We start from the raw sequence: 25794 nt of genomic DNA, 5'->3' as shown, positions 1-25794 counted from the left end.
CACCATAAAAAGTGTTACACTGCTCTCTGGGGGCGAGAAAAAGGCAGTGCAAAAGGAAAGGAAACCAAACGAAACATCAAGTGGTTACTTTTTGCAGATGACCAGTAGGTGGGGTAGTATATTCTAAAATACTTAGTGGAAAGTTGACTAAGAACAAAACTTGTATTAGGGTTTGCCAATATTTATGTTTTTGGTGTGAATTTGTAAATTCAATATTTAATCATATATGTTTAAGTCATTCTATCGGCCTTTTAAGAAGATATGCATATAAAGCTGCTTTATGCAACGAGGTACTGCAATGTCATGGTTTACGGGGCTGAAAATCGTATAAGCGAATCTGGCAACCCTGTTTGAAACCGCTGCATCTTCTTCCTTCCCGCTGAGCGCTCCGAGTGTCGTGGACAGAGCATAAGAAACACTTCAGAAAAGTGTTGTCATTTTCATTATAGGTCATCAAAATGTTACTTAACTAAGAGAGACACCGGTCATGGCAGCCTCTGAACTCTACTCCAAGGTAAGCGAGATGATGCCAAACTCACCTGTGGTTTTCTTTGCAAATGTCAGCGCGTTACTTACGCCACTGTTATTATGACGTGAACTGGTTAAGAAGACATGGTCAGTTCGCATAATCAGCACAATATTATCTGCTGATTTATGATTTTCGTTCTTATTATATATTATGCCAACCCAAATGTCCATATCCATCAATGTGACACGCATATGACAGTCCAGTGACTCAGATTAGTGTTACGCCTCCTGAACCCCTCTCTGTATCTACGCTGTTCTTCTCGTAGATACATTTGGTGTTGTGTGGTTGACCTGTGCTGACACGTTTCCTCCGCTCTGCCCAACAGTTTGCCCGAGTGTGGCTGCCTGATGCCGCAGAAGTGTGGAAGTCAGCGGAGCTTGTCAGGGACTACACCCCTGGCGACCAAAGGCTGTCCCTGCAGCTCGAGGATGGCACTGTGAGACACGCACGACACTGTCACAGCCAGATCGAGCCACCAAGGCAGAAATGAATGTGTCATGCGCATACTTCATTTGCAATGGTGTCCACTACATGTAATGGTCTGCCATAAAAAAAAAAAAAGAAGAAGAAAAAAGTACTGCACAGTGCATTAACCCACTTTACATTTGCACTTGATGCGAGTTTTTTTGGCATGCAGGGTTAAGATAGTTTTACTGGAGGCTGTTGCTGCCTGTAAGAGCGCTGTCGAGTATGGGCATGCAGTTCAGGAATGGGAAAGACCAAAGTGTCATCAGGAGAGCAAGTGCTTTACATATTATTACAACAAGTATTACTCTAAGCATAGTGTGTAAGCATAGTGTGTTTGTTTTTGAGGTATTGCCACCATGACTGGTGATCATGTGCTGCTGGCATATGTGGCTGTATATGTAGGTTAACAATGTTTTGCTGCAGTATTTCTAAATAAGGTTCTTGACTGGTGTTGACTGCGACCCAAATAAAAATATTAGTGTCAGCCTCCTAGTGTAATCGCCTAATGTCTTTATTTGTTCGGGAAAATATAAAGAAGAAAAAAACACTTCAGTGCCCTCATAAAGATGGCTTAAAGTGATGTTTCCTCACTCTCTGTTGTGTTTAGTAAACAATATTTTGCAGTTTGGCCCTGTTTATGTATATTCAATATCAAATAACAGCATTTCTTCACTGTGTTTTGTTGACTTCATTATTCATCTTAATGCTGAGTATCAACAACTAAGTAACATTTCTTCCCTTTTGCCACTCATTGAGTTGTATAACATGCAAACCTTGTGTCTGCGTAGTTGTTGGAGCACACGCTTGACCCTCAAACTAAGGACTTGCCACCTCTCAGAAACCCCAACATCCTGGTTGGAGAAAATGACCTGACATCTCTGAGCTACCTCCACGAGCCTGCTGTCCTGCACAACTTGAAAGTGCGCTTTGTCGACTCCAAGCTGATCTACACCTACTGCGGTAACAAGCTTCATTTAACTCTGACTCACATTATCACTGGCACGGTAGACTTTGGAGCTCTGTTCAGTGTTCACGTTCACATAATCTAAATCATGCTGATTGCTAAGGCCTCTCTGGTCTTAAAGGTATATATCACATACTATAATGTATTGGGAATTCAGATCCAAGGAATAATAAGACAGTAAGTACAGTATTTGGGCCAATCCTAATCCCTAATAAACAAATAGATCCAGGTCAGTAAGCACATGAGTACATGAGTGGCTACAGTATTTTCTGGACTGTAAATCGCTCTTTTTTTCATAGTTGGCTGGGGGGTGCGACGTATACTCACGTGCGACTTATATATAAAAATATATAATTTCATGTTTGTTACTTTCACACTGACAGCCGCTAGTGGGCGCTCTATGCTTGTGTACCAGGATCTGCTACTTCTGCACGGTTGTTCAATGACAAATAAAGCATTTACTTACTTACTGTACCACTGAAAATTTTCAAAACTGTGAAGTTTGGACTGAGCGAGAAACTTGTGATGGACTGGCAAAAAGAGGAGGTTACTCTTACTGCAATGAAGAAAACAAAAAAGCTAATCGCGGGCTAAAAGATAGAGCCACAGCTAGAGGAACGAGTTTGCAAATGGGTGCCGTAACAGCGCGCTGCCAGGAGAGGCTTGTCAACGGTGCAGTTACGCCTCCATGCCTAGGTAACAAGGCTGGTGCGACTTATACACCTGAGCGACTTATATATGTTTTTTTCTACTTCCTTATGCATTATGCGACTTATAATTGAATTTAAGAAACAGAAGAAAAAGAGTACCGGTAAAGGTGAAGGCGTAATGTTTGGTCAACGTTTACATTTTTTTGCCATTAGGTATTGTTCTGGTTGCTATCAATCCTTATGAGAGCCTACCCATCTATGAAGCGGATATCATTAATGCATACAGCGGACAGAACATGGGGGATATGGACCCTCACATCTTTGCTGTAGCAGAAGAAGCATACAAGCAAATGGCCAGGTACAGTACAGTCCCGTCATTTTATGTTGCATTATGTCGTGAGATTCACTTTTGGATTCCCCAGAGATGAAAGAAACCAATCCATCATTGTGAGTGGGGAGTCCGGAGCTGGGAAAACCGTTTCAGCTAAATATGCCATGCGCTACTTTGCCACAGTCAGCTCTTCATCTGGGGAGGCCACTGTTGAGGAGAGAGTGCTGGCGTCCAACCCCATCATGGAGGTACAATTAATCAACTAACATCTTGAAAACTATGGAATGGGAAAGATTGTTGACACTTGTTGCAATGTAGGCCTTTGGAAATGCAAAGACGACAAGAAATGACAACAGCAGCCGTTTTGGAAAGTATATTGAGATTGGATTTGACAAAAAGTATTGCATAACAGGAGCTAACATGAGGACCTACCTACTGGAAAAGTCTAGAGTTGTGTTTCAGGTATACCACATTTTTAAATAGATAAATATAATAGTTTAAAGTATGAATGATCAATACCTTTTATGCATAGGCTCAAGAAGAAAGAAATTACCATATATTTTATCAACTGTGTGCTTCCTCACACTTACCAGAGTTCAAAAACTTCAGATTAGGTAAGAATGATTCTGTCAATGTGCTGTATATGCTGTTAATACTGGCGATAAAATGCGGCTTTTGGTTTCAGGCCATGCAGATGATTTTCACTATACCAACCAGGGTCAAAATCCAGTGATTGGCGGCATAGATGATGCCAAGGAGCTGGTGAACACAAGGAACGCCTTCTTGTTGCTTGGTGAGTTTGAGGGAAAATATCTTTGATTCCATAAAGTTTCTTTGAAGTATCTCAAGAAATGTTTTGTGTTGAAGGTATTGACAGAGCACATCAACTGGCCATCTACCAAATACTAGCTGCCCTTCTTCATCTGAGTAACGTTGAAATTAAAGAAGAGTCTGCAGACAAGAGCACAATTGTGGTAAATACTGCCGTCAAACAAGCGAATGTTGTAATAATATGATTATGTCGAATGTTTAAGAGCTCTTTGATTTTGATTTTTTTTCTTCCTTTTTTCAGCCAAACAATGCCCATCTGAAAGTCTTTTGTGAGTTGCTGGGGGTGTCCTGTGAGGAAATGACTCATTGGTTGTGCCGCAGAAAACTCAAAACAACAACTGAAACCTTCGTCAAATCCCTTTCTAAGATAAATGCAGTCAACGGCCGAAATGCTCTTGCCAAACACATCTACGCCAGACTCTTTAGTTGGATCGTGGACAATGTTAACAACGTGTTGAAATCAAAAGCAAAGCAACGCTCCTTCATAGGAGTTTTGGATATTTATGGGTATTTATTATTATTTTTCATACAGAAAACAGGTGGTGACATGGTGATGCAGAAAAAGCACCTCACAGCAAGGAGATCCCAGGTTTTATTCCTGGGCTGAACGGGGCTTTTTTTTGCATGTGTGTCTTGCCCGGATACCTCCTTGTTTGTCCCTTTTTTTGCTGTATTTCACTGTAAAACAATACTCTGAGGAAAATATTGACTTGCCATCCATCATTTGCAGAGTGCTATTATAACATAATATTTCTACAGGTTTGAAACATTTGAAATCAACAGCTTTGAGCAGTTTTGCATAAACTATGCAAATGAGAAACTCCAGCAACAGTTTAATTTGGTATAAACTGGTTCTTGCTCAGAATTATCTTTTTTTTCCTTTTTTATCTCAACAAGTCACATTAATCTTTGTAATCTGTCAAACTCCAGCATGTGTTCAAACTGGAGCAGGAGGAGTACATGAGAGAGGAAATACCGTGGACTCTCATCGACTTCTACGACAACCAGCCGTGTATAAACCTGATCGAGTCAAAGCTGGGCATCTTAGACCTTCTGGATGAAGAGTGCAAAGTAAAGAAAAAACCCTCTGTTTCTTTGGTCGACTTTCCACCAGAGGAACGCTATGTTTAGAGGTTACGCATAAGGCCATGACTAACTGATGTGTCAGCGTTTTTCCTTCTTCACAGATGCCAAAAGGCTGTGACGACACATGGGCCCAGAAAATGTACAACACTTTCCAGAAGCAAAATGCACACTTTGAGAAACCCCGATTATCAAATAGGGCGTTCATCATTCACCACTTCGCCGACAAGGTACTAAAACTCAATTCAATGTCCCTGCTTTATTGTTCATTGCAAATCTGCAATATAGGGGTCTTTCTTTTCCTCTCCCAGTCGAGGTTAGGAAAGTTCTGTGACCCAACGTGTGGTGTGATGGGTGTGTTTCCAGCTTTTCTCTAGAACAGAACAAGCTGTGGAAAATGAATAAATAGGTGCTTGACTCATACATTCCAGCCAAAAGCTGTAGGAGAGTGAAGTAAGAGAGTAAATAAAAGACAACTAAATACTAACTTTTGCATTGCAGAAGTACTCGATGTATGTATTTGAATTAACAAACCTTTCAACTGAATAATTACTTAGCGTACTTACATTAAAGTTTATCCAGGATTCATCTATGGTTACTTAGAGTATACTTATTTTTTGCTGCTATTTCAATGTCTAGCATCTAGTTTCTCATTCTTATCTTTCTTCTGATTGTTTTAGGTGGAGTATCAGTGTGTTGGATTCCTGGAGAAAAACAGGGACACAGTGAATGAGGAGCAGATAATCGTTTTGAAAAAGAGTCAGGTGAAAAAAAGGACATTATTGTGATTTATATGACATCCTGTGCCAGCTAAGTACACCCATGAATTGTTCAGCTTGGACTATTGAAGGAAATAACAGAGGTTGAATGGAAGATGAAATGAGAGCGCTGCCATCTGCTGGATATATCTAAAAATGACTTTGCTTTTGCTGTGCTTTGCAGTTTGGGATGTTGCTGAAACTCTTTGAAAATGATGAAAAAGCGTCCGGCTCAGCTAAGAGGCAATCGAGACCTGGTCAGAAGGAGACTAAGAAAACAGTTGGGCTACAGGTATTCTGTTTAATTTGTTCTGCAAGTTTTCATTTTGGTGAAACGTTTTTACTTTAAAGACGTTTATTAACTAAAGCTTGGCACTTTATTTGTGCGCACTAAAAAGTAACCCTTCTACTGAAGAGTCACTTTGTATTTTTGTTGCAGTTTCGCCAGTCTCTGCATCTACTGATGGAAACGCTGAATGCTACAACTCCTCATTATGTGCGGTGCATTAAGCCAAATGACGATAAAGCGGCATTTATGTAAGTAAAGATGAGTGAAACAAAATATTATATTGTAAATTCTGTCCCTTTTGACTGGATTTGTTTTATCTGCTATTGTAAAGGCTGGACCCCTTCCGAGCAGTTCAGCAGCTGCGAGCCTGTGGCATCCTGGAAACCGTCCGAATCTCAGCTGCAGGATTCCCGTCAAGGTACAATCAAAGTGTAAGTCTTTAAGTTATTTTTAAGCAATCTGTACTTAACATTTATTTGTAATGTAGATGGACATATCAAGAATTTTTTATTCGATACCGTGTCCTGTTGAAGCAAAAAGACATCCTTCCTGACTGGAAACAGACTTGCAAAAATCTTTTAGAAAAATGCATTCAGGTATGTAATTATATTATCATTAATGTCTTAAAGGCATCTTTTTTTATTTACTATTTTTTATTATTTTTCAGGACAAGAATAAATATCAGTTTGGCAAAAACAAGATCTTCTTCAGAGCTGGCCAGGTTGCTTACCTGGAGAAGCTTCGCTTTGATAAACTCCGTCAAGCCTGTGTGCGTATTCAGAAGACCATCCGCTGTTGGCTCGCCCGCAAAAAGTACCTGAGGATGAGGGCGGCTGCTGTCCTGATTCAGAAACATGTGCGGGGTTATCAAGCACGCTGGTCAGTAGACTAACTGAGCTGCATAAAGCAATGCAAATGATAGATAAAGCAATGTAACCAATATTTTTTTCAGTTTTGTCATGTTCCTTCGACGCACACGGGCCGCTCTGGTCATTCAGCGAAGTGTGCGAATGTGGCTGAACAGGAGGCGCTACCTCCAAATGCGCTCTGCTGCCATCACCATCCAGTGCTTCTTGAGATCTTATATGGCTCGACAGAATTACTACAAGGTAATGTTAAACCTATACAGTAATCACTTTTTTGTACTGCTAAGTTATGTGAATTTTGAAATATTTTGTCTAATTCATACTCTCCCATTACCACCATTTTTCCTCAGCTGATCTATGAGCGGACAGCAGTCATCATACAGAGGTGGGTAAGAGGTTGGCTGGTGAGGAAACAGTATAAACGCACTTTGGCCGCCATTGTCCTGCTGCAGAGCTGTGTGCGGCGCATGAAGGCCCGGAGAGAGCTAAAGGAGCTAAAAGCAGAGGCTCGCTCTGTAGAGCACTTCAAGAAGCTGAACGTCGGTATGGAGAATAAAATAATGCAACTACAGCACAAGATCAACGAGCAGGTGAGTTTTTGAGCAACTTTCCCTGTGACGTCATTACATCCTGTGGTTTAGAAGCATTTGCCTGAATATGATTGGGTCACTGGGAGTCGTCATGTCACATGCACAGCATGTGTGTGTCTGCCCTGCAGCATAAGGAGAACAGAGAGCTCAGTGAGAGGCTGAATACAGTCGAGAGGACACAGGCTGTGGAGAGAGAAAAACAAAACAAGGACTTTGAAAACCTGCGGAGGTCCGAGGAGGAGGCCCGAGCTAAAGCTGAATCTGTCCCATCACTTTTGGAGCAACTATCCTTCCTTCATGAGGAGCTGGAGAACACACGGAGAGAGAAGGGGCTGATAGAAGAACAAGCAAAACAGTACTTGGACCAAACTCAAAAGGTGGCCATTTTTCCTGACTGCGTAATTACTGTGAGGATCACATGAGAATATGAAAAAATATGGTTTATTTTTCTGTCTCAGGTGGTTCAGGACCTGAATGTAAAAAATGATGACTTAACTAAAGAGAACACTGAGATGCAGAAGCTAATCTCAGTACAAGCTCAAAAGTTAGCAGGTATGGCTGACAGTATATACAATCTTGCTACACGTGTTTATTTATAACCTGTTGTGTTTTTTATAGAGATTAATGCTAATTTTGGAGACAAAAAACAGTTGGAGATGGACTTGAGTGAAGAACGTTCGCGTTACCAGAATCTTCTGTCTGAACACTTAGAGCTTGAGGAGAGACACAGAGATCTGAAAGAGGAGATGAACAGCACAGTGAGCTTTTTTATTTTATCCACATATGTACAGTAGTCTGGTTTTGTGCCATAATTTCTGTTAATAATTTCTGTTTCAGAGTGTGCCCAAATTTATTCACAAAAGAAACGACTCCTACTACAGCAGCAATTCATCAGAGTTTAGTCAAAGTCTTGGGTCCACTGACACAGAGGACAACTCCAGCCATACTGAGGTAACATACTTTTGTACTGGCATGTGTGTGTCTATGTCCTCTTCTCCTGCTCCTGCTGCTTTACTTTAAATCTAACTGCATTTTGTCCTTTTTGTTAGAATGAATCAACAGTAGACCTGCCTCTGATGGTCAAGCTGCAAAGAAGAGTGAAAGAGCTTGAGCTTGAAAAACAATCTCTGTCACACCAACTTGAAAACAGGGAAGAAACAGTACAAGTAAGTTTTAGTAACGCTTTAGTAAATCAAAGCCAGTCATTTGTTGATGGATGGATGTATATTTCCTTATTTAGCTTGTGGAGGATGAGCGAAGTGCAGGCAGAACAGAACTTGACTTGGAAACACTTAAGGTACTCAGTGGTTTATTCAATTTAATGCAACGTGCTGTTTTCATTTTCATGTTTTGTTTCGCTTTTTGAATTTACTCAAAGAGACAAGAGCTTGAAAATGAAAACAAAAAGCTGAAGCAGGACCTGAATGAGCTGCGTAAATCTCTGACGGGTGAAAACAATGAGTTGATGCCTCCTGCTCCTGGATCCACTCCGTACAATGTTCTTTTGGATCATCTCACGTCGTCCACTGAGGAGCTGGAGATGAGAAAAGAGGAAGTGCTGCTTCTCAGATCACACATGGTTCGCCAAGAGGCTCTTAAACATAAGGTAAACAACTGTCATTTGTTTTTCTTATTTATTACTGAACTTATTGTGGATGTATGTGTCCTTCTGCAAGAGCACATACAGAACAATGTGAGGTTAATTGCAGGACTTTCAATGACAAGCTATTGGCTTTCATACCTCACACATTAAAAAATATCACCTTACTGCCTACCTCCTTCCTTGATTGGTTGATTAATGTAATAGTAATAGTACATTTGATTTATATAGCGCTTTTCCAGATGCTCAAAGTCACTTTACAATTCCGTGCATTATTCAATCACACCATACTTGGTGGTGGTAAGCTACCATAGCCACAGCTGCCCTGGGGTAGAATGACAGAAGCGAGGCTGACAATCTGCGTCATCGGCTCTTCTAAAAAAAAAACAGCCACTCACTCACAAACACACTACTTTCGCCCAGGCTTCCCGGTTTTTCCCAGCGGTCTCCCATCCAAGTACACACCAGGCCCATCCCTGCTTATCATCCGAGGTCTGACAGGACTGGGCATAGGAAAGCCGTATGGCCCAAAAAAATGATCAGATTAATGTGCTGCTATTGTTTCAGGACTCTGAGCTGGGTGATAGTGTTAAACTAAATCTGACCGAGATGCCGACATGTCAAGACACTGGCCGGTAAGACTTTTCTTTCCATTTTATGACTATTGCATTATATACATATATGCATGATTTATATTATTGTGGGAAGCAGGTCTAAAAATATCCATACACTAAATGAAGATGGAGAACTATGGTTGGCTTATGAAGGTTTAAAAGAAACCAACAGGTAAAAAAACATGTGGTATTTTATTTGCATGTAAATCCATGTGAATCATAGATTTGGTTACCTCTTAGATTGTTGGAGTCCCAAATGCGTGAACAGGAGCGAACACACAGTGCAGAGTGTAAGCGTTTGCGAGAGGAGCTGAGTAAACTGAAGGAGGACCGGGCTGAACAGCAGAAGTTCTTGGCCCAGAGTCTACAGCTTCCAGAGGCCGCACGTATCGACGCCGGGCTCCAGCATGAGATTACACAGCTCACCACTGAAAACCTGGTAGGTCACGTCACGTGTAAGAGTCCAAGAATAAGGCATTGGAACTGGATATGTTCCCACTGACTAAAAGAGTTGAGTTTACCTCTCTCCTCTTTCCTACTCTGAAATGTTTCTTTCTTGACGTTTGTGCAGTTATAAATCATATTTTGTTTGCATACTCCTAGGAACTTATGGAAGAGCAAGATAGGCAGGATAAAATGATCAGAAGCTTAAGGAAGCAACTTAAATTTTATATGAAAAAAGTGGATGATTATGAAGGTAACTTGTCACTGTGACAAAAATAACAAAACAAAAATCAAACCGTATTCATAACACAGCATTTATGACCATTATGCAGCAAGTGCTCAACTAAAGGAAAGGGCCTCGACGGTAACTCCTCCTGCCATAAACGTGAACATCACCCGTAAAGAGAAAGAATACCAGGGTATGCTGAAGTACAAGCAAGGGGATGAGAACCGGCTGCTCAAGAACTTGGTCACTGGTATGTCGCAACAAAGCAAAACATTTAATTAATCATCATTGAATTATACGAAAGAAGTTGACTAAAAATATTGCTTTCATCTTTAGATCTGAAGCCTCGTGGCGTCGCGGTCAGTTTAATTCCTGGCCTTCCTGCCTACATTATTTTCATGTGCCTTCGATATGCAGACAATGTCAACAACGATCAGAGGGTCACAGCTCTGCTCAATACCACAATCAGCAGCATCAAAGGAGTGATTAAGGTGATCTGGATGAGAGAAGACAAGTTCATTCTTATTGTGTCATTTCTTTAAACATCTGCTCTATTACAGAAACGGGGGAATGACTTTGAAATGGTGTCTTTCTGGCTAGCCAACACCTGCCGACTGCTGCACTGTTTCAAGCAGTACAGCGGAGAAAAGGTAGTGCAAGTTATCCATGGGTCTTCAATTATCATTAGGGATGAGCGGCTCTCCATACCAACTCCATATCTGTAGTGGCTTCACTCTCTTAGTCCTTTTAGTTTTTTTTGCATCTTGAATTGTGCTGTTTCAAATTATGATAGTGAAGCGCAAACCACATTTAATGGACTACAATTGCGATGTTATTCCCCTAGATGTACACAGAGCAGAACACACCCAAGCAGAATGAGCACTGCCTGAGTAACTTTGAGCTCTCCGAGTACCAGCATGTTTTTGAGGACCTCGCCATCCAGATTTACCGCCAGCTCATCAAATGCATGGAGGACATAATGCAGCCGCTTATTGGTACTTTGAATTTCCATTTTGGTTCAGGTTTCGTGCAGCAATGACAGGTAATAGAGACACTTAACTAAACGACTATATGTGGTATTTTCTTTAGTGTCAAGCATGTTGGAGCATGAGAACGTCAAGGGAGTGCTCGGGTCCAAACCGACTGGACTGAGGAAGAAAAGCAGCAGTTTTCCAGAAGATGGGACAGCAACAATAGAGGCCTTGCTGCAGTCACTTGGCGTTTTCTATTCCACCATGAGTCAGCACGGCATGGACCCACCCCTCACAAAACAGGTCGTCCGCCAGATGTTTTACATAATCTGTGCCATCACACTCAACCACCTGCTGCTGCGCAAAGACATGTGCTCCTGGAGTAAAGGCCTACAGATCAGGTACAGTATACAATATAGAGTACGGGAATGTGATGCCATCCCGCTAAGCATCATGGGATTATGTTATGTTTACCAGTAGTAGCTCAACCGCTAGCAGAGTTGTTCCACGGCTTTTCCCCACTTTTTATACTGTTTTTTAGCTAATGTTAGTCCCAGGGAAATGTATGCTAACAGCTGCAAAGATGGCGGATCTCCATGGTAACAGTGGAATTTCCCAAACTCTATTGTTTACTTTTTTTTCCACAATTTGAAGAGATGAGTCGGATGAATATAAGATGCCAAAGGATATTTAGGTCAACAGCTTTGCAACAAGATGTTACTGTCTCTTGTGAACTGCTTTCGATGTCTGTTGAAATGTTATAATACAAATATTATTCCCATTCCTACCAAATACATGATTCAAACTTTTTTTGGGGCACTGAGCAATGCTGTCAGTGGTGTCTACACAGCAGGTTGACGATGCCACTGTTGACAATAAATGGGAGTGACATAAATCAACAGATCGGATAAAATCATACAACATAAAAATCCAAAATATAATTACAACACATTGCAAAGACAGTTCGATAGAATTCAGTGCAATGGCAGAAAAAAGAAAGATGGGTGTACAAGTAAAGTGACTACTGATTTACTAATATCTTCGGAAGTACTCTCTGCCGTTTGTCAATAGCTGCTGCGTTTCCAGGTACAATGTTTGGCAGCTGGAGGAGTGGCTGTCTGAGAGGGATATGGCTGACAGTGGGGCCAAGGAGATGCTGGAGCCCCTGGTTCAAGCTGCTCAGCTCCTACAGATCAAGAAAAAGACCGAGGCGGACGCTCAGGCCATCTGCAGCATGTGCACTGAACTCACTCCAACTCAGGTCTGCAGCAGCATTAGTATATGCTTCTACAATTTTTTATTTTTTTTTGCCACTTTGTAAACGCAGCCTTTGAGAAAAAAAGACAGACCACAGTGTTTTATTTGGCGATCCATCAAGTTCACTCTGCACTGAGCTGCCACTGAAGTATTATGAAATTATCTACAGGGACGCGCAGGAGGGTCTGTGAAAGCGAGAAATTAGTTGGGGCAGCAGCTGAGAGATTTTACTCAACTGGCTTAAACTATCATTGTTGGAAAAGGGGGTAATTCCAATAATGCAGCTTTATGTAAACCTATACTAACTATACTCGACCTAAACTAGTATAGTTCAGGCCTAGAACACAGTGACATGTGGTGGTGGCATTATTAAGCTACACAGGCACTTGAAAGAACTCAGTCATGAGATTTTTGAGGACCCAATCCCTATCGAACAATAATAACTGGTACATCTGTGGATTCTCTGAACCATTTATAACAGTGCAATACAAAGACGCGATGCAACTGCCTTTTCAACAATCTAAAAAGCAAAATATAATTATCAATAAAACCTATTTTCTGATTTCTCTTTTTGACAGATTGTGAAGATTATGACTTTGTACACACCTGTTATTGAATTTGAAGAGCGAGTGTGCACCACCTTTATAGACACCATGAAAGTGAGTATTTAAATTGCTATAAACTTGTTGATAGGACATGAGTCAAGTAATGTTGTTGCTTTGTTTTATCACCACAGGAGTTGCTCAAAGACCGAGATAAGTCACCCACTCTGATGATGGACACAAAGAAGATTTTTAATGTGATGATTTCTTTCACTGCTTCCTCTGTGGCCTTTGACACCATTCAGATTCCCACAAGCCTCAATTTGGGCTTTCTCACTCGAATGTAGACTGTTACTTTGGATATGGTGAAACTAAACTACCTTCTGTTCAGTGCTGTTACCATTGCTTTTGAGAAGTGTGTGGTCTCATTGTATCACTGGGTTTTTACCTGTATATGCATTTTTAAGAACAGTGAACCTTTTGCACCCTTATATCATTGAAATTAACCAGACTTTTTATGTGGATTCCCGACTAGAACGGTTGATAGTAATTTATAGAAATAATATTTATTATTTTTTTGTCTATTTGGAAACTAGAATTTGCTATAATGTAAGGCACATTTGGGGGGGAAATAAAATATATATTCAAATTATAAATAATAAAAAGCTTTGCCAATGCGTTTGACTTTTTTATTCAGTGTAAAAAATAATTAACATTATTTATTTACTTTGACATGACTCACATGATGATGAGTCCGACTCTGTGGCTCTCGCCGCAAGACAGAGGAAAGTTTGCATCCGGTTTCTACTGGAGACACCAATCCTTGTTCAAACGAGCGCACCCACCGACTGAGTCAAGCCGCAGTCACAAGACGGAGGGGCGGGGCTTAGACGAGGTCCACAACAGGTGAACGCCAGAACTAAAACACCTCACCTTTCCAAATAAAAGCGTGTCTGCTCTGTGTCCTGAACGGTCCTGGATCAAGTAATGAACTAAAATAGTCTAGTTCAAAGTTCAAGGATATCTTTTAAAACATGTTTGCAAATAACGCATGTTCCTACACCAAGTTACTTTACTAGTGGTGGCCTCTGCAAAAGAATAATACTCAAACATGCTTCCTCTTCGTCTTATTGTGAATGTGCTAACCGGAAGTACACTTGTTAAACATTGTAGCTCGACATGTTTTGGAGATGGATACTTCACTGTGAAAATTGTTAAGTGACCTGGAAAAGTTGTGATACAATAGAGAACAAACAAATGTAAGCTCCAGGCAGACACGCCAACAATAATGCACAAATATGCCTCTGCTGGAGCTGTACACGAAGGTAAGAGAGAAGCGCCTTTAGGAAATCGAGAAAAGTTTTTGGGGAGAAAACATATGGGAAGATTGTCAGTGGCGACAGGTGCCTGAAGCCTGGATCTATGACAAGTGCTTTGAAAGAGAAACCTGTCATTGAGTCATGGATTAGGTTTTAAATAGATTGATCGAGACACAGAAAGGGGTATATTGATCATGGTCTTAAACTTTTTTCCTTTCTGATTTTTCAGTATAATCGGGTCTGGATTGCAGATGAAGAGGCAATTTGGAAGTCAGCTGAAATCAGTAGAGACTTCAATCTTGGAGACAATGTCCTTGAGTTACTTCTTGAAGATGGCACAGTATGTCAAACTTTTTTTTTTTTTTTTTTTTTTTTTTCATAATTTTAATGCACAGGAGAGGGCAGTATCATATTGTACTTTCCTTTTTTTACAGGAGCTTCCCTATCCAGTTGACCCGTCCACCCCTCAGCTCCCCCCTCTGCGTAATCCAGACATCTTGGTGGGAGAGAATGACCTCACTGCTCTCAGCTACCTGCATGAGCCTGCGGTCCTGCACAACCTCAAAGTCCGCTTCGTGGAGTCCAAAATCATCTACACCTACTGTGGTTAGTCTTAATGTGTTCCCACAAACACGCTGAATTTTGTTGAAGCCTAAAGTACAAATCAGGATCATGTGATTTCCTGTTCCAGGCATCATATTGGTGGCAGTAAATCCCTACAAACAACTTCATATTTATGGTGATGCAATCATTCATGCATACTCCGGCCAGAATATGGGAGATATGGACCCACATATATTTGCTGTGGCAGAGGAAGCTTACAAGCAAATGGCAAGGTACAAAACAAGGCATTAACAATGTGGAAGCAAAGATTTCGTTTCTTTTTTTTTTTTTTCTAGTCCAAAGCGTTTTCTTTTTCAGAGATCACAAAAACCAATCTATTATTGTGAGCGGAGAGTCTGGAGCAGGCAAAACCGTGTCCGCTCGATTTGCAATGAGGTACTTTGCTGTTGTCAGTAAATCAGGCAGTAAGACACGAGTTGAAGACAAAGTCCTGGCCTCTAACCCAATAACAGAGGTAATGTTGCACAAGTGTGAGACCGTAAAACTGCTCACTGTAATTTCTGACACTGTATGTACATGTTTCAGCTTTGTATGCTTTTTTTTTTTCTTCCAGGCAATAGGAAATGCCAAAACAACCAGGAATGACAACAGCAGTCGCTTTGGGAAATACACTGAGATTGGTTTTGACAGGAGGTACCGCATCATTGGAGCGAATATGAGGACCTATCTGCTTGAGAAATCCCGTGTCGTCTTTCAGGTAGTGCTAGATGCTTGGACGTAGATGGATATTTTCTACTTTCTGAGACTCTAAAACGGAATTCTTTTTTTTTCTTTTTTTAACCTAGACTGACAATGAGAGGAATTACCACATATTCTATCAGCTGTGCTCCTGTGCCAAGCGGCCTGAGTTCAAACACCTAAAGCTGTGTCAGTTGGCTGTTTTTGCATAAAACGTAGCTGTAACATGTGATGATTAATTTTCTTTTTCCTATTTATAACATTGTTTTAATGTGCAGTGAATGCAGATAAGTTCCAGTACACTTGTCTTGGTGGAGACATCAGTATTGAAGGGGTGGATGATGCAAAGGACATGGAGGAGACTCGTCAAACATTTTCTCTCCTGGGTATAAATCATATCATAATAATAAATCACTAACTCAAACATGCAAATTCTTGGATTCATTTTTACAGTTGTTTTTTAATATCCAGGGTTGAAGGAGGATTTCCAGGCAGATGTGTTTAAAGTGTTAGCAGCCATTTTGCATTTGGGAAATGTTGAAATCAGAAGCTCAGGAGATGACAAGTCTTCAATACCTGTGAGTTTATTTTTGCCATAAAGTGTTAATGAGAGGGGAAAAGCAGAAGCACTGAACATGAAGAATAGAAGTATTATTTGGGCTACAGTGATAGTCTAATCATAAGTAAACGCCACTATGCTCCTTTTCCCAGACCAGGGACCCACACCTGTCTGTGTTTTGCGAGCTGCTCCAGGTGAATTCAGCTGATCTGGTTCGCTGGTTGTGCCATCGGAGGATTGTTCTCGCGGCCGAGACGGTGGTAAAGCCACTGCCAAGGAAACGCGTCATAAATGCCAGAGATGCCCTGGCTAAGCAGATCTACGCACATCTGTTCGACTGCATCATCCACAGGATTAACACGGCTCTAAAAGTTCCTGGAAAACATCATGCTTTTATTGGGGTCCTGGACATCTATGGGTAATAGGAAACAAATATTGTTTTGTAAACAAATTATGAAAAATATGTTTTACATACCTTACATATCATTTACTGTGTCTTTCATAGTTTTGAAACATTTGATATAAACAGCTTTGAACAGTTTTGCATCAACTATGCCAATGAGAAGCTTCAACAGCAGTTTAACTTGGTATTTGGACCTTATTTAAATCCTTCCGTTTTTTCATTTAGTTTTATTCATTTAAAAGCTTGACCTTTTTTCCCACCAGCACGTCTTCAAACTGGAGCAGGAGGAGTACATGAAAGAGGACATCCCTTGGACTCTCATAGATTTTTACGACAACCAACCAGTCATTGACCTCATTGAAGCGAAATTGGGAATCCTTGATTTACTTGATGAAGAATGCTTGGTAATACATAATTATTCGCTGTAAATAATAGTTAAACCACACTAAACATTCTGTTTACTTTGTAGTTTCCTCAAGGAACCGATCAAAGCTGGCTCCAAAAGCTGTACAACTACTTAAACCATAGTCCACTGTTTGAAAAGCCCAAGTTAAGGAATGAATCGTTTGTGATGCAACACTTTGCAGACAAGGTACACTGAGCTAATGCTATTTAGCTGTGAGTGAAAAGACATAGAAAAGACATAACATGACTTCCTTACAGGTGGAATATCAATGTCAAGGATTTCTTGAAAAGAACCGAGATGCCTTATATGAAGAACTTGTAGATATCATGAAAGAAAGCAAAGTAACTACAAATTAACTTTTGCTAAATATATAAATCTGTATGCATTTTCAAACATATGCTTTTGTTCTTTCTTCATACAGTTTCCTTTTTTGGCCAACTTTTTCCAAGAGGTGGATCTTGCCGCTGTGAACAATAAAGGTGTAAAAGTGAGGCCCGCCCGACCTGGAGTCAAACCAACGAATAAACAGCTCCGAACCTCCGTGGGAGATAAGGTGTGCAAATTTACTTTTTTATCCAGAAGAGATAACCCTTCTACTTCAAGGCCACATATGTATAGGCACATCTTTTTATGCTCCTGACTATAAATAAACAAACCCCATTGAAGCAACCCACTGTATCTCTCCCTATAATGTTCAAAGCCTGCAGAGTTCAAACCAAGCCCTATTATCTAAAAAGGGTCTGCACCTCTTTGTGTGATCTGACATCGATGTATATCCTGTCCTGTATTATTGTTAATGTTTGGGGAAGACTGTGTATAAAAGCTATGGATATTTTCTGTCTTTTTCTATATAGTTTCGCAGCTCTCTTTCTCTATTGATGGAAACCCTCAACGCCACCACTCCTCACTATGTGCGCTGCATCAAGCCAAACGATGAAAAACTTCCCTTTGAGTGAGTAATTTCATTTGACTTGAGGATAATCGCATCGGTCTTTCCTGTGCATGTCATAAGTTTGCATATCTTTTCAGATATGACAGTGGAAGGGTGGTGCAGCAGCTACGAGCATGTGGAGTCCTAGAAACTATTCGCATCAGTGCGCAAAGCTACCCATCTAGGTAAATATTGAATTTATAGCTTTAACCACTTTATAAAGTAGATTACGAAATGTGCTTATTGCTTACTTATTGCCTATGTCTTTTTGCAGATGGACTTACATTGAGTTTTACAGCCGCTATAGTATTCTTACGAGCCATGAGGACACTTCAGAGACTTCAGGCTTCAGTGACAAAAAACAAACTTGTATGAATGTGCTACAACGACTGATTCAAGTAAATAAATGTCTATGTCATTTTTTTTTGCCATAGGATCATATGCATTACCTTTTTTATAAGCCCAAAAGCAAGAGCTAGCTGTGCAAGTTTTTCTTCTTTGCCGTCAGGATTCAAATCAGTACAAGTTTGGTCGGACTAAGATCTTTTTTCGAGCCGGTCAAGTGGCTTATCTGGAGAAGCTGCGTCTGGACCGCCTGAGAGGAGCCTGCATTACTATCCAAAAACACGTCCGGGGTTGGATTCAGAGGCAGAAATTCTTGCGCTGGAGAGGAGCGGCCATCATCCTTCAGCAGTACTTCAGAGGGACAAGAACAATCCGGTTAGAGAGAGTCCATCCCATGAAAAGCCTTTTTTTCTTCACCAGCTGTAAGATTTATTCTACAGTGATGCTTGTATTGTTTTTTATGTAGTAAAACTGTGAGTGCGGCGGTATTGAAGCAAGGCTGGGCAGCTTTGATCATTCAGAGACACTGGCGAGGGTACAGAGTGAGGCAGGTGTTTTATATCGTCCGACTGGCCACAGTCACTATTCAGGCCTTCACTCGGGGTTGGCTGGCACGCAGGCGCTACAAGAAGGTGCGCATTTACTTCATATTTTCCAGGCTTATTGTATTTAGTTCTTCTGACTGCATGAATTACATTGCCACATTTGGGTCATTGCAGATGCTACAAGTTCAAAAAGCCCTTGTCCTACAGAAGTATGCCAGAGCGTGGCTAGCCCGACGCCGCTTTCAAACCATGCGTCGCCTGGTGCTGAATGTGCAGCTCTCTTTCAGGGTGCAGCAACTCCGCAAGAAAGTGGAAGATCAGGTGAGGATCTATTTTATCGTAATAGTGTAGTCTAATTTCACGTGTAATGGAGCTCTTGAAATGTACAGAACAAAGAAAATCATGGCTTGATGGAGAGACTGACCTCCCTGGCTAATACACACACCCAAACCGCAAATCGGCTTCAAAGTCTAGAGGTACAGCTGGAAAAATCCACCAATCAGAAGACGTCACTGGAGGCGAGAGAAAAGAAAGCAAAAGAGGATGCCAGTCAGGTTTGTCTTGGTCTTTGCTTGATTCTGTAAGTGACTTGATATTAAATGTAGACAAGGCAAGGCATATTTATTCATACCGCACATTTCATACACAAGGTAACTCTGCGCCTAAATGTAATTTTATTTTTCCAGGCCGTAGCAAATCTCCAAGTACAATTAGAGACATTAACTCTTGACAAACAGAAGCTGGAGAAAATGTACGAAGTCTCCATCACAGAGGCTAAAGGTAATATCTAACACCTTTCTGAATCTTATCTTTACAATTACAAACATGTACATAACTATGACCTCTTGTTTCACATTCAGAGAATTTTGATCAAAGAAAAAGGAATCTTCTAGAAGAAAAAGAAAATGAAGCTAGACTCAGAAAGTAAGAGATATGACTCGCTTTTCTTTTTAATTTCATCACATGACTGCATTGTCTTATCGCGACACTGTCCTCCAGAATTGCCGAGAACAGTATTGAGCTCTTGAGGCAGGACCATGAAAAGGAGTTGAATTCTCTCAAAGAGGAAATAAGGAGATTGAAGGAGGAAAAGGCTGGACTTGTGAGAAAAGTAGAAGAGGGAGCTCAGGTGAACGCTGACCTCCAGGAGCAGGTCGTCCAGCTCAGCAAACATGTCAAACTGCTCCCAGAGCTGCGGCGCGAGCTCAACAGCATGCAGAATCAGAGAAACAACCTGGACCGGAAGATCAAGGAGCAGTCAGAACAAGCAAGAGGTACATTTTATTATGTTGGCCCTTATTGTGCTTGCCTGTGATGTGTTATCCCCCCTGACCCTTTGGTGATTCAAGACGACTTCACCTCAGAACTGCTGATCACCAATTTATTTTACTTATATACTTCAATACTTCAACTATTCATTATAAAACCTCTAGACCTCAGTATGTGTAGAAATAAATGTAAAAAAAATCCCAGTAGATCAGCGGGTGCAATAACCAGGCCACTTTCTCCACCAACCTTGAACTAACAGGCTTCTTTGTCCACTGTTGGTTGTTAAAGGAATAAGCCACCGTTTTTCCATACTGAGATATATTCTTCCCTGAGTTTAGAAGAGTTGATGTGTACCTGTCTGGCCAAAGATGTTGTTAGCATTTAGCCTCTCCTCCTCTCCTCTATGGGGCCAAACCGGGATGAAGTTAGTATGTAAATAGGAGAAACGTGGAAGAGCTTGGTCGCTTTTAACTTCACCCTCGTTTGGCCCCATAGAGGAGAGGAGGAGAGGCTAAATGCTGTCAACATCTTGGGTCTTTTTGCCTGACTGAGACCAGACAGGTGCGCATCAACTCGTCTAAGCTCAGATAAGAACATATCTCTATGGAAAATCGGTGGCCTGTTCCTTTAATAAACTTTTCTACTAATTGTCTGCTCCTTTTTGCAATTAAAACTCTCAAAGGAGGTGTACAAATGTTCTGCTTGTGTCTGTAGCTAACATTGCAGTATTTTTTGGCAGCAAAAATGAATGAGTTTACGAGACAGCTTCTTGGGGAGGTAGTTGAAGAAGAGGTGTTGCAAGGGTATGGATTACATCATTCAAATCAAGTATAATTGATATGTCACTAGTATTTTAACACAATCTATTTCTCCATAGACTAACAACCAGTGACTCAGAGAAGATCTATGAACTTGAGGACTTGATTACAGCGTTTGATCGGCTGCAAAAAGCCACAAGGTTTAATAATTATAGCATTAATGTACTTTTTCTCCGTTGAACACATAACCCTGATTTGTTTTCATCTGTTTTTGTAGGATCCTTGAGAACCACCAGAGGGAGCAAAAGGAGAGCTATGAGACACAAGTGGAGGGTTTGACGTTAAAAGTGGAGCATGTTCAAAACGAAAACGACAAGCTGCAAAATCTGTTTCAGGAAAAGAGCGATGTCACTGACAGTATTCGCCAAGAAGTGTCCAGGCTTAGCAGCGAGAATTTGGTAGGGTTTAATTGATTGACTGCGGAATTCTTCCGCAGTCAATTATTGGTTTTCATGTTCTTTATTGATTGACTGCGGAATTCTTCCGCAGTCAATTATTGGTTTTCATGTTCTTTATTATTATTCCTCTTCCATCTTTTTCCCGATTTTCTAGAGCTTTCAGCACCTTCATGCTTTGTGCAATTTATGCAAGTTATGCATCAAAATGTTCCGCATGTTGAGGAGAAGGGTGCTATTACTTTTGGGACTTCTGCAACTTACGGTTTTTCCGCAATCGGCCAAAATGTCGGAGATTTTTCCCATTGACTTATAATGGGGCTGCTGCAAATCCATACTTTTCTGCACTTTTTTCTGCATTTTATGCAATTTCTGCACTTTGTGCATGTTCAGCTTCTGCAACTTGTGGGTTCTGAGAAAAAATTGGCCTTCTGCAGTTTTCCAGTTTTTTTATACGGGAGTTTGAAATTTTTGCATTGGTGTGTATGTGGGAATCCAGCCAATGGGGAGACTCCAGGACTTTCAGCCATTTGTGCAGCTTCTGCCAATCAGCTGAGGCCATTTCAACAGTTTGACCAGTTTATGGAATTTAAAAAGTTTATGCAATATTAATAATTTATGCAAAGTAACCACTTTATGGGATTTAACCAGTTTATGCATTTTAAAGCGTTTATGCAACTTAAGAGTTTATGCCATTTAGGATTTATGAATTTTAAAGCATTTATGCAATTTACATAATTTATGCGAATTATCCCATTCATGCATTTTACCACTTTATGCAGTTTATACAGTTTATGCAAATTTGATTATGCAATTTGAAGAGTTTATGCAATTTCTGCATTCGCTTCCCGCATTTCCGCAGTCAATCGCAATGGCGCAGCCATTGCATTTCTAGTTGTAAATAATCTTTGTGTGTTTTGATAATACATTGTTCATTTAAAATTCTGTAATGATTTATTTTAAAGATGATCCCAGAGCTGAAACTGCAGATATCAGAACTACAGAGGCAAAAGCAAGATCTCGAAGCACAAGTAGAAGTGAAGACTAGAGATTTGGAAGGCAAGTTCATGTGTTTGCTGCCTTTTTGTACTATAATTTTTTTTAACTTTTTTGCTGGTATGAGTCTGGTCTGTAAAATGCGATGTTGCTTTTGTTACGTTAAAGACAAAACCCAGGAGATTTCGGATGTACTTCAGAAGAAAATTCAGGAAGAAAGTTCAAAGTGCAGGTACCGCTCACATTTTCACTCGTCATCACCGGTTTTGATTTCGCGCACGTTCAACGGCATTGCTTTCATTTTTGAGGCACTTGGAGGAGAAATCAGAGAAACTGGAAGAGTCAAAGGGGCAGCTCGAGGACAGAAATGAGGAGCTGGAAGAGGAAAATGATCACTTGAAACGACTGCATCAGATGGAGAGCGAAGCCAAGACCAGACTCCGATATGAGGCTGCGCGTTTGACGTCTAAAAATATGGTATGTTTTTGTCTGAAGTCTGTTTTGTATTACAGTATGCTGTTCAATTTAAAATACGCTACTGACTTCTTCCATATTATTGATCATAACCTTTTCATTCTATCCTAGGACTTTGAGGAGCAACTTGACCAAAAGGACAGACTAATCAAAAAACTTCGGAGTCAAATTAAAAGCCTTGAATTATCGCAAAGAGGTAAATATTTTGAGAATATAGTTTTTTTATTCTATATATATCACATCAAAATAATTTTTTGTGGTGATTTGTCTTTTGCAGCCAAGCAGTCATCTTTCCCATTAATTCCAAAAGATTATTTGGGCATGTTGGAATACAAAAGGGACCATGAAGCCAAACTCATCCAAAACATTATTTTAGGTAGGGGCTCTATCTTCCTTTTTCGTATCTGTATATATGTTTTTTATTTTGTTCTATGAATAGATCTGAAGCCTAAAGGTGTAGTGGTGAAGATGATGCCCACTCTGCCGGCCTACATTTTGTTAATGTGCATCCGTCATGTTGATTACCTGAACGATGACGGCAAACTCAAGTCGCTAATGAACTCGATCATCAGTGGGATAAAGAAGGTTATAATGGTAATTTTTCTGGATTCTTAATCTCTTTTGCAGAATTCACATAATTATTTTTCAGCCGCTTTATGATTGATGATGTAAGCTGAAGCACAGAGCAGATCAAACTGTTGTTGTGTTTCAGACGTACCACAAGGATTTGGTTTTGCTGTCGTTTTGGCTCTCCAACACATGTCAGCTGCTCAACTGTTTGAAGCAGTACAGCGGAGAAGAGGTGTCTATTACTGCTTACTGAACAGCACGACTCTCAGTTTCTCTATTCTGTTATTTTATTAATAAACCCTGTTTCCTCATAATCCACTCAAGGAGTTCATGAAACGCAACACTCCCCGTCAGAAGAAGAACTGCCTGCAGAATTTTGACTTGTCCGAGCATCGGCAGATCATCAGTGACCTGGCCATCCACATTTACCACCAGTTTATCTCAGTCATGGAGAAAGATCTCATTCCTACTATTGGTGTGTACTATGATCTAAAACAGTGGTTCTTAAGTGGTGGTTCTCGAACCCAAAAGATAAAAAAAACACTTGCGCATATCCTGTAAATTATTTGATGAACCCTGCACTCTAAAGTATCTCTTTTCTTTACTCCTTAGTTCCAGGGATGTTGGAGCATGAAAGTCTGCAGGGGATTTCCAGCATGAAGCCCACAGGTCTGAGGAAGAGGTCTAACAGTGTCTATGAGGAGGACTCCGAGACATACACCATCTCCTCCATCATCCAGCGGCTCAGCCTCTTCCACGACATAATGATGCAGCATGACCTGGAGCAGGGCCTGGTCCGACTGGTCATAAAACAGCTATTCTTCATGATCGGAGCTGCTACACTCAACAACATGATGCTACGAAAAGATATGTGCTCCTGCAGGAAGGGAATGGAAATCAGGTGTGTGAAGCAGATTCAGTGTTTATGGTTTTAGCATCAATAAAGACAATCACTACATTATTTTTCTGCACTTAGAAGGCTTCATATGGATATAATGGACATTATATGAGCATAATATAACTAGCTTCTTCCAAGCTTAAAGTGACTAGACGGAATTTAATAAATGTTAATATTATGTATTTTCCACCCCCTACATGCTCCTGCAATGTCCAAATGTGTAGAATGAGCCCAGACCTATTCATCACAATTTCTGCTAAAAGCCTGCACTGCCTCACTCAAAAAATCTCCATTGTCGTGCACAAGACTGCAGTTACGCCTAAGACCTGAGGGGGGCAGTAGCGAGTACAAAAAATCTTCCACCCAGTCCCTTTAACTATGTGCAGGCTCTGATTACTAGGTTGTAATACTATTGAGCGTGCATTTCTTTTAGATGTAACATCAGTTATCTTGAGGAGTGGCTGAAGGAAAAGGAGCTCCAGAGTTCAAATGCTATGGACACTCTAAAGTCTTTGTCCCAAGCTGCTTGGCTTCTTCAGGTCAACAAATCCACAGATGAAGATGCCAGAGAAATCTCTGAGAAATGTACAGAGCTCAACTCTGTTCAGGTAATTCAACAGTCATTCAGTGCATGTCCTTTGTCACTACGTTCTTAATGTCTTCGATCTTCCTCTGTCATCTCAGTACCACTATTGTTATTATTGATGAACACTACACCTTATATGTTCATCTCATCTCAATCTGGATTCTCTGAATTTACCTCCAAAGGATCTATCAGCTGGAATACTTCACAAATAATAATGAAACCTTTGACTTTGCAGATTGTGAAGATTTTAAATTCCTACACACCTATAGATGATTTTGAGAAGAGGGTCACTTCATCATTTGTTAAGAAAGTTCAAGTAAGTTCAAGTATTGTCACCTGGAGTGATTTGCAGCTTGTCTAAAAGTTTGCTATTTTTTCAGTCTTTGCTACAGGATCGTCGCGAGGGCTCCACTCAGCTCATACTTGATGCAGATTATCGTTTTCAAGTTATGTTTCCCTTTTGTCCATCCACACAAGCTCTTGAGCTGCTGCAAGTCCCACAAAGTCTTCATTTGGGATTTTTAACACGTATTTAAACTTTTTACTCTGTAGGGAAGGAATTCACACTAGTATATATTTTTTTAATTCTACACATCTATTTGGGCATTTGTGATTCTGGCCACGAGGGTTCCCCGAGACTCACCCTGGCTTGTTGTGGGCACCACCATAACACTGGTCAAAAATATTGTTTCTTTTGAAGGTGTGAATTTTTTAACAATATTTTAAAGGGAGGTACACAAATAAATAAATTGTTTACAATGTGAAAGGTAGCAGCTAAACAATGACTATGACTGATGAATTTTAACTAATTTGCCTCTTAGAAAATGGTGTTTTAAATATATATATATATATAAAATTGTATATGTTTAATATTATTATAAAAATACATGTGTTTTGATATTAGTCTGGAATTTGGGTTTTGTTTTGTTTGTTTTTTTCTTTTTTGGTTTGATTAAGAATTTGAT

General features: G+C 40.4%; 2 protein-coding genes across 2 annotated transcripts; both read left to right on the top strand.

Annotated features, from left to right (window-relative positions):
* Positions 1-377: 377 nt before the first annotated feature.
* Positions 378-13403, top strand: LOC306971702 (unconventional myosin-Va-like). Its single transcript, XM_079568057.1, has 40 exons — positions 378-514; positions 855-965; positions 1786-1957; positions 2825-2969; positions 3034-3190; positions 3261-3404; positions 3475-3556; positions 3628-3735; positions 3810-3916; positions 4015-4280; positions 4533-4614; positions 4704-4844; positions 4961-5086; positions 5537-5620; positions 5799-5906; positions 6054-6151; positions 6235-6321; positions 6391-6499; positions 6571-6782; positions 6856-7012; positions 7120-7359; positions 7488-7736; positions 7818-7911; positions 7978-8117; positions 8197-8310; positions 8409-8525; positions 8600-8656; positions 8738-8965; positions 9527-9594; positions 9671-9745; positions 9814-10012; positions 10177-10270; positions 10350-10493; positions 10580-10734; positions 10804-10893; positions 11088-11238; positions 11333-11615; positions 12301-12475; positions 13050-13130; positions 13208-13403. The coding sequence occupies exons 1-40, from the start codon at positions 488-490 to the stop codon at positions 13358-13360; spliced, it is 5430 nt and encodes a 1809-aa protein (XP_079424183.1). The 5' UTR covers positions 378-487; the 3' UTR covers positions 13361-13403.
* Positions 13404-14197: 794 nt separating this feature from the next.
* On the top strand, positions 14198-25547 carry myo5c (myosin VC). Its single transcript, XM_079568058.1, has 40 exons — positions 14198-14338; positions 14562-14672; positions 14767-14938; positions 15024-15168; positions 15254-15410; positions 15510-15653; positions 15742-15823; positions 15913-16020; positions 16106-16212; positions 16346-16611; positions 16699-16780; positions 16860-17000; positions 17066-17188; positions 17260-17343; positions 17424-17555; positions 17857-17954; positions 18032-18118; positions 18208-18331; positions 18442-18653; positions 18745-18910; positions 18998-19144; positions 19213-19377; positions 19510-19603; positions 19684-19747; positions 19823-20097; positions 20832-20895; positions 20970-21050; positions 21128-21308; positions 22271-22364; positions 22470-22533; positions 22610-22778; positions 22887-22971; positions 23053-23151; positions 23215-23369; positions 23488-23577; positions 23670-23820; positions 23958-24246; positions 24677-24851; positions 25065-25145; positions 25210-25547. The coding sequence occupies exons 1-40, from the start codon at positions 14312-14314 to the stop codon at positions 25363-25365; spliced, it is 5247 nt and encodes a 1748-aa protein (XP_079424184.1). The 5' UTR covers positions 14198-14311; the 3' UTR covers positions 25366-25547.
* The last annotated feature ends 247 nt before the right edge of the window (positions 25548-25794 follow it).

This window comes from Gobius niger, assembly GCF_951799975.1.
Source record: "Gobius niger genome assembly, chromosome: 12".
In the NCBI taxonomy this organism is placed as follows: domain Eukaryota; kingdom Metazoa; phylum Chordata; class Actinopteri; order Gobiiformes; family Gobiidae; genus Gobius; species Gobius niger.
This window is presented reverse-complemented; position numbering and strand designations above follow the sequence as displayed.